The following is a 14,237-nucleotide window of genomic DNA, read 5'->3' as shown; positions in this document are numbered from 1 at the left end:
TACTTCCATTGCCCCATGGAGCAGGGTAAAAGTGCATTGAAACAAATACAGTATTCTGCTTTGTGCTGTTACTAACAATAATAGAAGCTCATCCTGCCGGTGAGCTGTCTATTCTGAGGATGTTGATGACATCACAAGATGCTGATGACAAAGGTCACTTTCATTTCTGTGCATTGTCTGGAGCCCCAGGTGTAAAGATTAGTCACATTTACCCTAAGGATATCCCTTTTTAATGGTGGCTACCATGGTAACATTTGTGTATTCTATGTCAGAGCCTACTGTGGACATTGTTTTCTTCTTTTATTTACATTTCTACAGATGCAACTGATTCATGAAACATCCTTACATAATGGCTGTGAATGACACATTTGTCAGGAATTTATTTTCATGAAAAAACGTACTTACTGTATGTCTGACTATCTTTTGATTTATCCACTTGAGAGGTTCTCATTCTATTTCTCATCTACAGCATGGGGCAAACACAAAGGAATACAACTAAGCTGAATACACTTCTGGGAGCCAATTGAATTTGTAACTCAGCCACAACACCTTGGGATTAATTGATTGAGGGTTCTTCAGCGGAACTTTAAAAAATGTGTCATAATAAATGGAAAAGTCTGTCAAGCATCAGCAGAGCACCTGCAGGCAACCTTTTATTCCAGCAACTTTATGTGCATATAATACAGTAAATAGTGGAGGAATTTCAGTTGTGTTGGAAACCTCTCCAGTCTGTCTCCACTTATTTTCTCTAACATGTATTGTCAGATTTCTCACACCTTCCTGGTTGTGGGTGTAATAGTGTAGTTTGGCTGTATTTCAGATTTTGTATATTTTCTTGATTTAAATCGAGCCTCTTTTTAAAACAAGGCTGCCTCTCCAGATCCGTGTCCCAGTAAATGAATTAGGTATTGTGTTTTGGAATGTCCTGTGCAGTATGTGTTTATTACTCACACTCAAAGGTTGTTTCGCCTATTAATACATTCTGTCATGCTGGTGTGGACTCCAGAACACAGTAGGGGACCAGATTTCTGATTTTGCACATTTGAATGACGGTCAAACCAAGAGTCATTGCGATAGGAGGGTGTGTGCTATTGAACCTGATCTGAAGTCAGCATCACCTTTAGGAAGACCAAGCCCCCTGTGGCAGTCTTTATATTGAATCAATACTTCACATTCACTGCAAGAATAGAATAGAATAGAAATGACCTCCTTGTATAGTTGGTTTTATTGTGTTAGATATCTAGATAGAAGAAGAAGAAAAAAATGGTAGCTTTGGTCAAACGGGCCTAACATTCCAATGGTTAGTAGGAAAGATTGGCATGAGACCATCATTAGCAGGGGTCTGAGTTTTTGAACACTGTCAAAATCTCTGAACATTTTTATTGTTGCCTAAATAGCATGAATCAATCCCCTAAATCTTGCTTAGTAGCTTCCCTAAATCTGATTATGTTATAAGATTGCCAGGGTGGTCAGCCAAACGCCTTTAAGTATTTGTTTACAGTGCAAGGATACATCATTGAAATGTATATTGTGGGGTCTGAGAATAGTGATGAATTATGTTTCTGGGTGAAAGCATTGTGAGGTCACTAGCTGCCTTTTGAAAGTCAATATATTATCCTCTGTGCCAAGTTGCCTTCCTGTTTCTCAAGTCTGATAGCCAATGGAATGGAGGCGCTGGTTCGAACCCAAACTCAGTGTTAATTTCAAGAGGTACCAGTAGCAACAGGGATGTCTGGGTAGAGCAAGGGGAGAGCCCAACTTTTATTAGCATTGGAGGGGATAGTCCTCACATGGGGTACCATTTATGTAGGGTTTGTCCTATTTGTAAGGATGTATTATAATACACTGCTCAAAAAAATAAAGGGAACACTAAAATAACATCCTAGAATTGAATGAATGAAATAATCTTTTTAAATACTTTTTTCTTTACATAGTTGAATGTGCTGACAACAAAATCACACAAAAATGGAAATCCAATGGAACAACCCATGGAGGTCTGGATTTGGAGTCACACTCAAAATTAAAGTGGAAAACCACACTACAGGCTGATACAACTTTGATGTAATGTCCTTAAAACAAGTCAAAATGAGGCTCAGTAGTGTGTGTGTGGCCTCCACGTGCCTGTATGACCTCCCTACAACACCTGGGCATGCTCCTGATGAGGTGGCGGATGGTCTCCTGAGGGATCTCCTCCCAGACCTGGACTAAAGCATCCGCCAACTCCTGGACAGTCTGTGGTGCAACGTGGCGTTGGTGGATGGAGCGAGACATGACGTCCCAGATGTGCTCAATTGGATTCAGGTCTGGGGAACGGGCGGGCCAGTTCATAGCATCAATGCCTTCCTCTTGCAGGAACTGCTGACACACTCCAGCCACATGAGGTCTAGCATTGTCTTGCATTAGGAGGAACCCAGGGCCAACCGCACCAGCATATGGTCTCACAAGGGGTCTGAGGATCTCATCTCGGTACCTAATGGCAGTCAGGCTGCCTCTGGCGAGCACATGGAGGGCTGTGCGGCCCCCCAAAGAAATGCCACCCCACACCATGACTGACCCACCGCCAAACCGGTCATGCTGGAGGATGTTGCAGGCAGCAGAACGTTCTCCACGGCGTCTCCAGACTCTGTCACGTCTGTCACATGTGCTCAGTGTGAACCTGCTTTCATCTGTGAAGAGCACAGGGCGCCAGTGGCGAATTTGCCAATCTTGGTGTTCTCTGGCAAATGCCAAACGTCCTGCACGGTGTTGGGCTGTAAGCACAACCCCCACCTGTGGACGTCGGGCCCTCATACCACCCTCATGGAGTCTGTTTCTGACTGTTTGAGCAGACACATGCACATTTGTGGCCTGCTGGAGGTCATTTTGCAGGGCTCTGGCAGTGCTCCTCCTGCTCCTCCTTGCACAAAGGCGGAGGTAGCGGTCCTGCTGCTGGGTTGTTGCCCTCCTACGGCCTCCTCCACGTTTCCTGATGTACTGGCCTGTCTCCTGGTAGCGCCTCCATGCTCTGGACACTACGCTGACAGACACAGCAAACCTTCTTGCCACAGCTCGCATTGATGTGCCATCCTGGATGAGCTGCACTACCTGAGCCACTTGTGTGGGTTGTAGACTCCGTCTCATGCTACCACTAGAGTGAAAGCACCGCCAGCATTCAAAAGTGACCAAAACATCAGCCAGGAAGCATGGGAACTGAGAAGTGGTCTGTGGTCACCACCTGCAGAACCACTCCTTTATTGGGGGTGTCTTGCTAATTGCCTATAATTTCCACCTGTTGTCTATTCCATTTGCACAACAGCATGTGAAATGTTTTGTCAATCAGTGTTGCTTCCTAAGTGGACAGTTTGATTTCACAGAAGTGTGATTGACTTGGAGTTACATTGTGTTGTTTAAGTGTTCCCTTTATTTTTTTGAGCAGTATAATACATTCTTCAATTATGAATGAGTCATGTTTCAATACATTGCTACAGCATTATACACTTTGCTGCAGGTACCAAACAGCCACACCTCACAAACTAGGGATGTAAAACCTTTTTTTATTAATCAAGTTTATCGCACGATCTGCTGTGATTAATCGCAAATTCTGAATTTGCTCAAATTAAGCTGTAAGATAAGATTTTTCATTAAAAAAAATGTTTTACAGGAATATTGACATCTTGATTTTGTCTAAAGTAACGGTTATAAAAAGTTGGTACATTGAGAATGCACACTTGCTTTAACCTCGATGCCAACTTGTTTATACATTGTTGTTTTTTAGCAGTATAGATTATGTATTTGGGATCTTTTCTGTGTATTTTGAACACTTTCAGACAATACGATTAATAACGATAAAAAAAATGTGTGCACAAAAATGTCAAAAAGTTAGTTACCTGATTAACTATGGCGGCCCTACATGTAATCATTCAAATTCAAGTCTTGCTTAACTGCAACAATTTGGAATTGTTGCTGAAGGGTTTAGATATGTACTGTATTGGAAACACTGAAATGGTACTCTGTTATTCCTGTCTATTTGTGAAGAAAAGCTAGGCCCTGGTTAAGTAATGTTTTTCCCTTTTTCTCTCAGATCCATTAATGTTGTTCTGAGACTGGAAGGATTGTATTACGGCTTGCAAATGAGGCCTCTGGCAGCCATTTACTGCAGCGGAGGATATCATTTGGATAAATACAATCTCAGCCTCCGAAAAACGCATCCCTCTTTTGTGTCATTCGATTTGTTTTGACCACAGTGTTTTAGATTTTAGAGCATTACAGCAAATGACTGTTGTGTTTGTGTTTTGTTGCGGTTCTTGGGCAAAAGGTATAACCCCCTACACACAGAGCCCAGACTGCATTTTGGACAGCTCCACGTCGACCCTGCATGCTGCGATGAAACAGATGAAATATAGTTCCCAGAATCCAATGGGGTGGAGAGGCCTTGACTTGCTGAATCAAAGTGTGAGGAGGCAGTCAGTGCATCAGGAGAGGAGGGGGAGAGAGGGAGGGGGCGAGGGAGGAGAGGAGTGGTGCGGAGGAGGAAGGTGGAGGGCTCTGCCACAGAAGGAGTGCCCATGGAGAACACTGATTACTTACTTTCAAAACATCAGTTTGATGGAGAGACGCGCGCCGCTTCCCAGCGGCCTCCCATCCGTCTCTGAGGCCTGGGTGGTGATTGATGAGGCATCTGCCAGCGTTGTACACTGCCTGCCTGGAGCCCAGAGCTGATGCAGAGGCTAGCCCTGCTTCGCTGTTTCTCCCCTCCCTGGGTGTGTGTGTCTTTTTCTGTGACTGTGTGTGTGTGTGTGTGTGTGTGTGCGCTTATGTGTTCAGAGGGGATGACATCATCCCCTGTGAGAGGCTAAGAGAGACATAAGTCTTTAGCACATTAATTTAATCCGGTGTCTTGACTTTTGTATGTGTGTGTGTTTCAAGTTTCAAATGTAATTAGTCGTAGGTACGGGACACACATGGTATACACTGTCCAACGAAATGCTTACTTCCAGGTTTCTTCTCGACAATGCAACAACAATAAGAAATAATGAAAGATAAGAATACTAACATAGTGTGTGTGTGCGTGCGTGTGTGCCTGAGTGATGCCCTTTCAGCCAGCACTGCAGGGATGTTAAAGTTAATATTAGAATTTCATTAAGAATGCTTGAGTACTTTGATGACAAATCGGCAACATTGTTGCTACGTAGCCCCTTAAAAGTCTCACCACTGTTGCCTCTTCTTGTCACTATCAATTCATACTGTGTTATTTCTGAGACCTTGAACGGCTTTCAGAACCCAGAAAGACAGGAAATTCATTGTAAATGCCTCAGTGAATAGTCCCACACTGTTGCTGTGGGGGCGGTGGCCCTCTCTTTCTCTCTGCTCTCCTTTCCTCTCTCTCTCTCTCTGCTCGCCCTTCCCCTCTCTCACACTATCTGTTCTCCCCCTTTCCTTCTCTCTATCTCTCTCTTCTCTTCACCTCTCTCTATCTTCTCTCATGCAGCCAATGTTTATGTCATCTTCCCTCCTGTCCCATTGGGGACGTCACGGTCTCTGCACCACGGGCCCCAGCCCATACTACAGTACAATCAACACACTACCTTTTTATCACAGAATGTTAAAGAAAAGGGGACTGACTGACGGTGTGGTTGGTGGTGGAGAGGAATTACGGAATAACCACATGAATTTCAGATGTGATCACATGTGAATTGTTCCAAAAACATGTTTTCGTGATATTATACAAAGTTAATGTGATAACGTGACAACATGTAAAGCAACATGTGTTAAGTATTCCAAAAACACGCTTTCACATGATTTCACATGTTAAATTTCATGTAAAATCATGTGATGTTCCACATGTGAAATAATTTGTTTTTTCTGTAAGGGTAAGCCTTAGACATGGTGTGGTCTGTTCACATCTCCTCATCTCCATGACACACTCTAGGCCTTTGAATAATCATGACAATTATTCTGACAGGGACAAGAATGAAAAGACCCCTGAATGCCACAGAGTAGAGTAGTGTACTGGGATTTATGTGTTCACAACTGTAGCACTTAATTGAATGACATGAAGTGGCCGTTTTGGACTAGTTCACCAACCACTGGTATCAATCAAAATGAACACATTATTAAGTGCCCAACCATGATTCACTCATAGGGTACCACTTCCAGCATGATCTTTATGTACCAAGTAGACATACTACTGGTGTTAAAGGGATAGTTCACCCAAATTACAACATTGCAAGGTTAACAAAACCAAAGCATAGAATGCTGTCTGTCTTTGTCCATAAACTAATATGTAATTTTGAAGTTTAGGTGAACTATCCCTTTAAACCTATATGCAGTAAACCATACTTATCCCTTCTCCATTCACTTACATCATGGTTGTTTACCACTCCCTGTGTTATATGTTGATTAAATTACACTTATCCATATAAAACTTTGTTTTGCCTTTTACAGTGATTTAGGAGAAGTCAGGGATAGGGGGAAGGGTGGGGGTGGAGGGGCGGTGATGAGGGTGTGTGTGTGACAGCACTGTCGATCTGCTAGAATTACAGTACCAGTCAAAAGTTTGGACACACCTACTCATTCAAGGGTTTTCTTTATATTTACTATTTTCTACATTGTAGAATAATAGTGAAGACATCGAAACTATGAAATAACACATAAGGAATCATGTAGTAACCAAAAAAGTGTTAAACAAATGAGGTAGTCACCTGGAATGCTTTTCCAAAAGTCTTGAAGGAGTTCCTACATGTGCTGAGCACTTGTTAGCTGCTTTTCCTTCACTCTTGTGTCCAACTCATCCCAAACCATCTCAATTGGGATGAGGTCAGCTAATTGTGGAGGCCAGGTCATCTGATGCAACACTCAATCACTCTCCTTCTGGGTCAAATAGCCCTTACACAGCCTGGAGGTGTGTTTTGGGTCATTGTCCTGTTGAAAAACAAATGATAGTCCCACTAAGCGCAAACCAGATGGGATGGTGTATCGCTGCAGAATGCTGTGGTAGCCATGCTGGTTAAGTGTGCCTTGAATTCAAAATAAATCACACAGTGTCACCAGCAAAGCACCCCCACACCATCACACCTCCTCCTCCTTGATGCTTCATGGTGGGAACCACACATGCAGAGATCATCCGTTCATGTACTCTGCATCTCACAAAGACACTACAGTTGGTAACAAAAATCTCAAATTTTGACTCATCAGACCAAATTACAGATTTCGACTGGTCTAATGTCCATTGCTCGTGTTTCTTGGCCCGAGCAAGTCTCTTCTTATCGGCGTCCTTTAGTAGTGGTTTCTTTGCAGCCATTCGACCATGAAGGCCAGATTCACGCAGTCTGAACAGTTGATGTTTAGATGTGTCTATTACTTGAACTCTGGGAAGCATTTCTTTGGGCTGCATACTGAGGTACAGTTAATTGCCGATTTATCCTCTGCAGCAGAGGTAACTCTGGGTCTTCCTTTCCCATGGCGGTCCTCATGAGAGATAGTTTCATCATAGTGCTTGATGGTTTTTGCAACTGCACTTGAAGAAACTTTCAAAGTTCTTAAAATGTTCCACATTGACTGACCTTCATGTCTTAAAGTAATGATGGACTGTTGTTTCTCTTTGCTTACTTGAACTGTTCTTGCCATAATATGGACTTGGTCTTTTCCCAAATAGGGTTATCTTCTGCATACAAACCCTGCCTTGTCACAAATCAACTGATTGGCTCAAATGCAAAGGAAAGAAATTCCACAAATTAATATTGAAATGCATTCCAGGTGACTACCTCATGAAGCTGGTTGAGAGAATGCCAAGAGTGGGAAAGCTGGAATCAAGGCAAAAGGGTGGCTAATTTGAAGATTCTCAAATATTTGTAACTTTTTTGGTTACTACATGATTCCAAATGTGTTATTTGACTGGTCCAACGCAGAAGGCCGACTAATTTAATTAAAATGTATATTAGTGGATAGGAAACACGGCACTGGTACCCTAACTGTCATGCTGGCATGAATGATTCGGGAGACAGGCGCAGGAATGCGTAATACGTTTTTTTATTATACCCCAAATGATGGTATGCTGTGTAAGGGCACAGGGATGAAGACCAAACAAACAAGTTCATAAAATACAGGGTTGAAATCCAAACAGCCCGGTTGTGGCGGCGTCGGACGGGCCACTTGTGACTGCTGAAGTTGTGTTGTCGGACGGACCCGAGGTGGCGGCGTCAGATGGGCCAGTTGTGACTGCTGAAGTTGCGTTGTTGGACGGACCCGAGGTGGCGGCATCGGACGGGCCAGTTGTGACTGCTGAAGTTGCGTTGTCGGACAGGCCAGTTGTGACTGCTGAAGTTGCGTTGTCGGACAGGCCAGTTGTGACTGCTGAAGTTGCGTTGTCGGACAGGCCAGTTGTGACTGCTGAAGTTGCGTTGTCGGACAGGCCAGTTGTGACTGCTGAAGTTGCGTTGTTGGACAGGCCAGTTGTGACTGCTGAAGTTGCGTTGTCGGACAGGCCAGTTGTGACTGCTGAAGTTGCGTTGTCGGACAGACCCGAGGTGGCGATGTCGGACGACTCAGTTGCAGCTGACGAAATTGCAGCGGCGCCGGACGGAACAATCATAGCGTCATCGGTCGGACCATTCCCCCCGTCTCCTTCAATGGTCGATTATTCTGTCACGTTGGTAACAATGATTCGGGAGACAGACGCAGGAATGCGTAATATTTTTTTTATTACGCCCCAAATTACGGCGTGCCGTGCAAGGGCATAGGGACGAAGACCAAACAAACAAGTACATAAAATACAGGTTTGAAACCCAAACAAAAGAGCGAGGAGTACCTCGAATAAATACACACGCGCACAATGATTAACACACGGGACGAGACCCGTGATCATTTGCGCAATCCACCAGGCGCACAAAAGCCCAAAACACACAGCACAGGTACTCACACGCACCAACAGACATAGTAACAATAATCGACAGCCCCATGGTGAACAAAGGGCACATATATACAAATACTAATCAGTGGGAATAGTGGCCAGGTGTGCGCAATGAAAGTTCCAGGGGGATCCGTGACACTATAACCCTCCACGAGGCCAGTGATCTTCTCTCACATAAACTGGAGTTGCCTCTTGCTCTGCTAATGTACTAATGTACTAATTTACTGCTAATGAACTGTAGGTGCTAGATCAAGTAGACGACAGTTCCTCCACAGATGACTTCGATCACAAACGCTTGTACATTTTTAAGGCTTGCCATCCATAAATGTTTTATTAAGAAATGGTTTTACACAGGCAGAGCACCACACCTGCTGCACACTGCTATCGTTTTGAGGTTTCTGTGTAGTTCTATACATTGGGCCTGTTCCTAACATTTTCCCACCTGCATACTGTACATGTTCTGTATAACCCAAATTAGGATGTGGTCTATACCAGGGTTGGGATCAGTTCCGTTTAAATTCCAGTCTATTCATAAAGTAAACCAAATTCCAATTTCAAATGTTCCTCATTGAAAAGCGTTGAAGAGAATTAGCATTGGAGGGGGGTTTGAGGTTAAACCCGACAGCGCTCTGAGCCGGAGGGGTCTGGTGTCTCTGCCTCATTTTCTGTATGGGTAATGCAGAAGACTTTAGATTGATAATGGTAATGATATGGCACAGCTCCAGCTTGTGGTGGCCAGTCAGCCTTGATTCATGTGACCGTGTCCTTTAATGACACATCCCGTCAGTCATCAATAAAGGCCGGAGGATGTGGGGGGTGTGACCTCTGTGCTCTGTTCCTCCTCCTCCGCGCTGCACAGTCACGTGGACAAATCACCTGCACACTTCAGAGGCAGGCTACTCGTCTTCCAGAAGTGTGTTGTGGGCGAGGACCAGATAAACTTTGTACTCTATACACATATTAAGGTATACGAGTGTGACGTTTTTAATGGGTGGATATACACTGCCTTCAGAAAGTATTCACACCCCTTGACTTTTTCCCCCCCAAAAACGTTGTACAGCCTGAATTTAAAAAGGATTATATTAAATTGAGATTGTTCTTCACCTTTCATATTACATATTAGTATTTTGTGTAGATCGCTGACAAAAAATGACAATAAACCCTCTAGAGTTGATTGTCGCAAAATATGTAAGTTTAAACTAGAGATATCTGTTTTTTTTTACAGTGGATTTGTCTCAATCTACCGCATCCTCCGATATCGCACTTCCACATTTACATCTACTGTGAAAGGTGGCAGAGCTAGAGCCCCCCCCCCCCCCCCCCCAACGGCTTAGACTTTTATTAAGGACCAAATACATTTTAATCACACTTTTTAACACAACAAAATGTGGTAAAAGTCAAGGGGTGTGACTGCTTTCTGAAGGCACTGTATCTATCCCTCTGGGACTTTGTGCATATTGTCTTTATACACTTAGTTTATGCTTTGTATACTCTCCATAAGTTTATACATCTGACCAGGGGGACCAGGGGGATATACAGTACCTATCAGTGGGTGACCAATAGGGTATAGTTGAGGGTTCTCTTTGTAGTGTTCTCAGCAGGGGGACAGGACTAGTAGTGTCACCCTGCTACTGCTGCTACCATCCGACTCTAAAGCAGAACACTCAGCCTTTTTCCTTTCAACATTACCCTATGAACATTATTTTGAGTTGTATGTCCTAATGTCATTGATTTATGAATAGTAAGCAGCATTAATGTACAATTACTTGACTTTGGATTTTTAAATTTGTCAATGTTTATGTAGGTCTGCCGACTTACAGTCTGCAAGTTGCAAGTTTTTGTAAATGTTTTTAGTTATGTAGCTACAATGTCTGAACACTGTTCAAAACAAGAAAAAATGTTCTCTTTTGATTGACCGACACATTTAAAGACACCAGTGTTGTAACTTGCTGACTTTGAGCGTGCAGTAAAAAGCCTAATGATTATCTCCTCTTTTTTCCTCAGGTTATCTGGGATGAATGTCCCTTCTCCTATTGTCAGCAACAAGAACTGGCTGAGGCTACATTTTGTAACCGACAGTAACCATCGATATCGGGGCTTTAGCGCCCATTATCAAGGTAAGCCTCTGTTTCAATCACCGCAAAGACGCTTAGGAAGGAGTTTCCTGACGACCTAAAAACAGAACAAACTTGTAAGAGGAGAGGAGGTCCATTTAAATAAGAGTGTAATTCCTGTAAAGCCCTGAGAGACTCAAAAAATAGCGCACTGAAAGTGAGAAGAATCCTACACCTCTTCACTCTGTCTTCCTCAATGAGTTTTCTTCTTTTTGTCATAGTGTTGTGTTCTTAGATTTGCTGTTTGCTTTTCTTTTAATGTTCTTTTTTTGTTTCAGTCTAAGTCTTTCTATCATCCTGCCTTCTAACTGTGTATAATTACAACTAGAAGAGACAGATATTTATTTTCTAATGTCAACCATAAATTCTCCAAGAAATTATTCGGGCAATTAGCACTTTCAGTTTTCACTTTTAATTAGAAACCTTTCTCTGTGGCAATGCCAATCATGCACAACACAGCAGTCAAATAAAAACATGTTTTTGTTGTATTTCAAACTAATCAATAGATCAACAACAAATCACTTTTTCTCCTCTTTTTTAAATAGCTGTCTCTTTTATTTTATCATATTCAAAAGATTCTAATTAAAACAAACCTAAGATACTCTTTAACAGATCATCCAGAATCATATACCCACTTCTGCATTGCTGTGTGTTATGTTTGTGAAGTTATTCTGACATGTATTTACCATAAACCAAATCTTTCAAAATGTCCCCCACACAAATTAAATGTTATAAGATTGGGGGACATGGTTGAAATATGAAATATGTTTGCCTACTCTTACAGTTTGGGATATTACTTTGGATAAAAAAAGATCACCCCTTCCGAACCACCTTATAGGGTACGATGATGTGCTGCATTTTCCAGATAGGTTTTAGATATAGCCACAGGTTATATCTCCATCTCTTGACTGATTTCAAATTGAAATCAGTCAATTCAGGAAGTGATTTGAATTTAAAATCCAGAAATGTAAAAACTTTTGACATCAATAGCTTCTACTTTTCAGTTTATTGATAAGTCATTGGAAAAATATGCCCTTTTTTAATAATTAGTTGGAATTTCAGTTTACTTCCTGAATTGACTGCCTTCAATTTGAATTGAGCCATACCCTGCTTTCCAGGGACATTGGGGATGAAAGGTTAATGAATGTACTCTTGACTGATTTCAATTCAAATTGAAATCAGTCAATTCAGGAAGTGATTTGAATTTAAAATCCAGAAATGTAAAAACTTTTGACATCAATAGCTTCTACTTTTCAGTTTATTGAGAAGTCATTGGAAATATATGCCCTTTTTTAATAATTTAATTGGAATTTCAGTTTACTTCCTGAATTGACGGCCTTCAATTTGAATTGAGCCATACCCTGCTCTCCAGGGACATTGGGGGTGAAAGGTTAATTAATGTACTCTTCTCCTCTGATCTGAGGTCAGTGTTAGTGAGGACAGTGACAGATCACCTCCTTGTCTCACCACAACTAATGCTCACTAGTCACTCCTTTTTAGCTCATCAGTTGCTTTAAAGCTACATTCTGCATTCTAAAATTGAATTAAACCTTACATTTTGGGTTATGATAGAGTATGAGTATGAGTGTGCTTAACTCATGAAACACTTATACTGTAAGTTATATCCTTTAATAGACAGTGGAGAAGCATGGTTTAAGACCAATAGAAAGAGATGGACATCTGCAGTCAGAGAAGAGCTCAGAGCATCTGAATAGGTTTATTTCTGTCCTTGACACCTCTCCAGAGGACAATGTTATAGGTCAAGCGCTTTTCACATCCTCTGAAAGGGCAGTGTCTGTATGTACAGAGCCCAAAGAAAGAAGAGGGGATGAATAAATGATTTGCTCATAATTTACTAATCTTTGTAAATAGTTAGGGAACCATTTTGCTAATACCCTACTGATGAGCTTTTAATTTGACGTTGCTATATAAAGTGTCACACCCCAAGGACTTTTATTAAACACAACTTGTATTTATTATCGATATTCTCAAAGAAAAAGGACTGTAGAATGTCATTTATTTTGTGGCTTAGTGCCAAGAACAGTAGTGGATTTAAATGGTCTTTAAAATGGACAAACTTCCCATCAAACAGACTCCCTTCAACTAAAATACACAATATTTGAGAAGTTTAGCGCATTTATTGCACTTGATGGAGGTGAAAAGCCAGGCAAGATTGGTTTGTGCCCTTCACAAGAAGATAGAGATTTTATCTTAATGTCTGCTGTTGATGCTGCCGAGGGATGAATTGCCCCTTGAGAACGGCCCTGTGTGCGACTTCTTATTGAGGCTTTACAGGTATACACCACCTGGTGAGCCACAAGCAGCCTAGCTTCAAAGCAGCAGCTGCAAAGTGCCTTAGGACACCAAAACCACCCCAAAATCCAATTTACCCACCTGCTCTGTCTGACAGAAATGCCATCAGAAAAAGCACGTTCCCATCTCTGATTGAACCACAGTTATTGACATTAGCCAGCTGTTGGTCTCGCTCTCAATTCAACTCATCTCTCATAGGAAGTCAGTCAGTGGCTGTCGAATTGAAGCTGTTATTGGCTATGCTGCTACGGTTCTTCTCAAGACAGCCACTGATAAGTAATGAAATTGAAGATGCCACGTCTCAACGTAATCAAAGTTTGACAGGGAATTTGAACCCAGGCAATGTACTTAACTATTGTATTTGTATGCGGGCAGCCTAGCTGCTGTTCAGCACTATTGAAAAGGAATTAACATACAGAATTAACTACCTGATGTGGATGCAGATATCTACTGTAGTTGCTATGTATGTTATACACATAGGGACTGTATACAGGGCCCCTTATAATGCAATTTTACCCAAAATCTGTCTCAGCAGAATTCGAAACCAATGGTCCTTTTCAGACAACTTGAGGATTTTGAGGAACTAACAGTCAACAATAAATCCCAAAAATTATCCTCCAGGGTTCTTTCTATCTTATCTTCCCTAGAATTAAAATCTTCCAAATGCCCCTCTTATATCATACTGAATCTCACAGCCCTCTGTCACAGGTCAGACAATTTCTCCACTCCTCTAAGCAGTCCAGTCAGAAATGGGACTTCATGCTAATTCATGACCAGAAGACTGGTGTCGCAGACTATCTCTTCCCCTGGAGCTACTGCCATCTTTGATAAGACCACCTCTGTTCCTCTATCATTAGACAGCAGGCCTGTGCAGAGTATTGTAAATTAGTATTTAGCATTGCCCTTGGGGAAATAATTATTTT

At 42.1% G+C, this 14,237-nt stretch overlaps 1 protein-coding gene across 2 annotated transcripts in view; it reads left to right on the top strand.

The window, feature by feature from the left end:
• The window catches only part of LOC115175584 (CUB and sushi domain-containing protein 3), a 670,680-nt gene that overhangs the window by 287,517 nt on the left and 368,926 nt on the right, over window positions 1-14,237 (top strand). The window contains exon 6 of one of the 2 annotated variants that reach the window (XM_029734929.1): window positions 10,892-11,004. In XM_029734929.1, the coding sequence (XP_029590789.1) occupies window positions 10,892-11,004 (113 nt within the window). Of the gene's footprint in view, window positions 1-10,891; window positions 11,005-14,237 lie in introns of those variants that run through there. The other variant, XM_029734928.1, reaches the window with a different exon arrangement.

This window comes from Salmo trutta, chromosome 36, assembly GCF_901001165.1.
Source record: "Salmo trutta chromosome 36, fSalTru1.1, whole genome shotgun sequence".
Taxonomy (NCBI): Eukaryota; Metazoa; Chordata; class Actinopteri; order Salmoniformes; family Salmonidae; genus Salmo; species Salmo trutta.
Note: the sequence above shows the minus strand (reverse complement) of the source record. Positions and strands in the feature narration are given on the sequence as shown.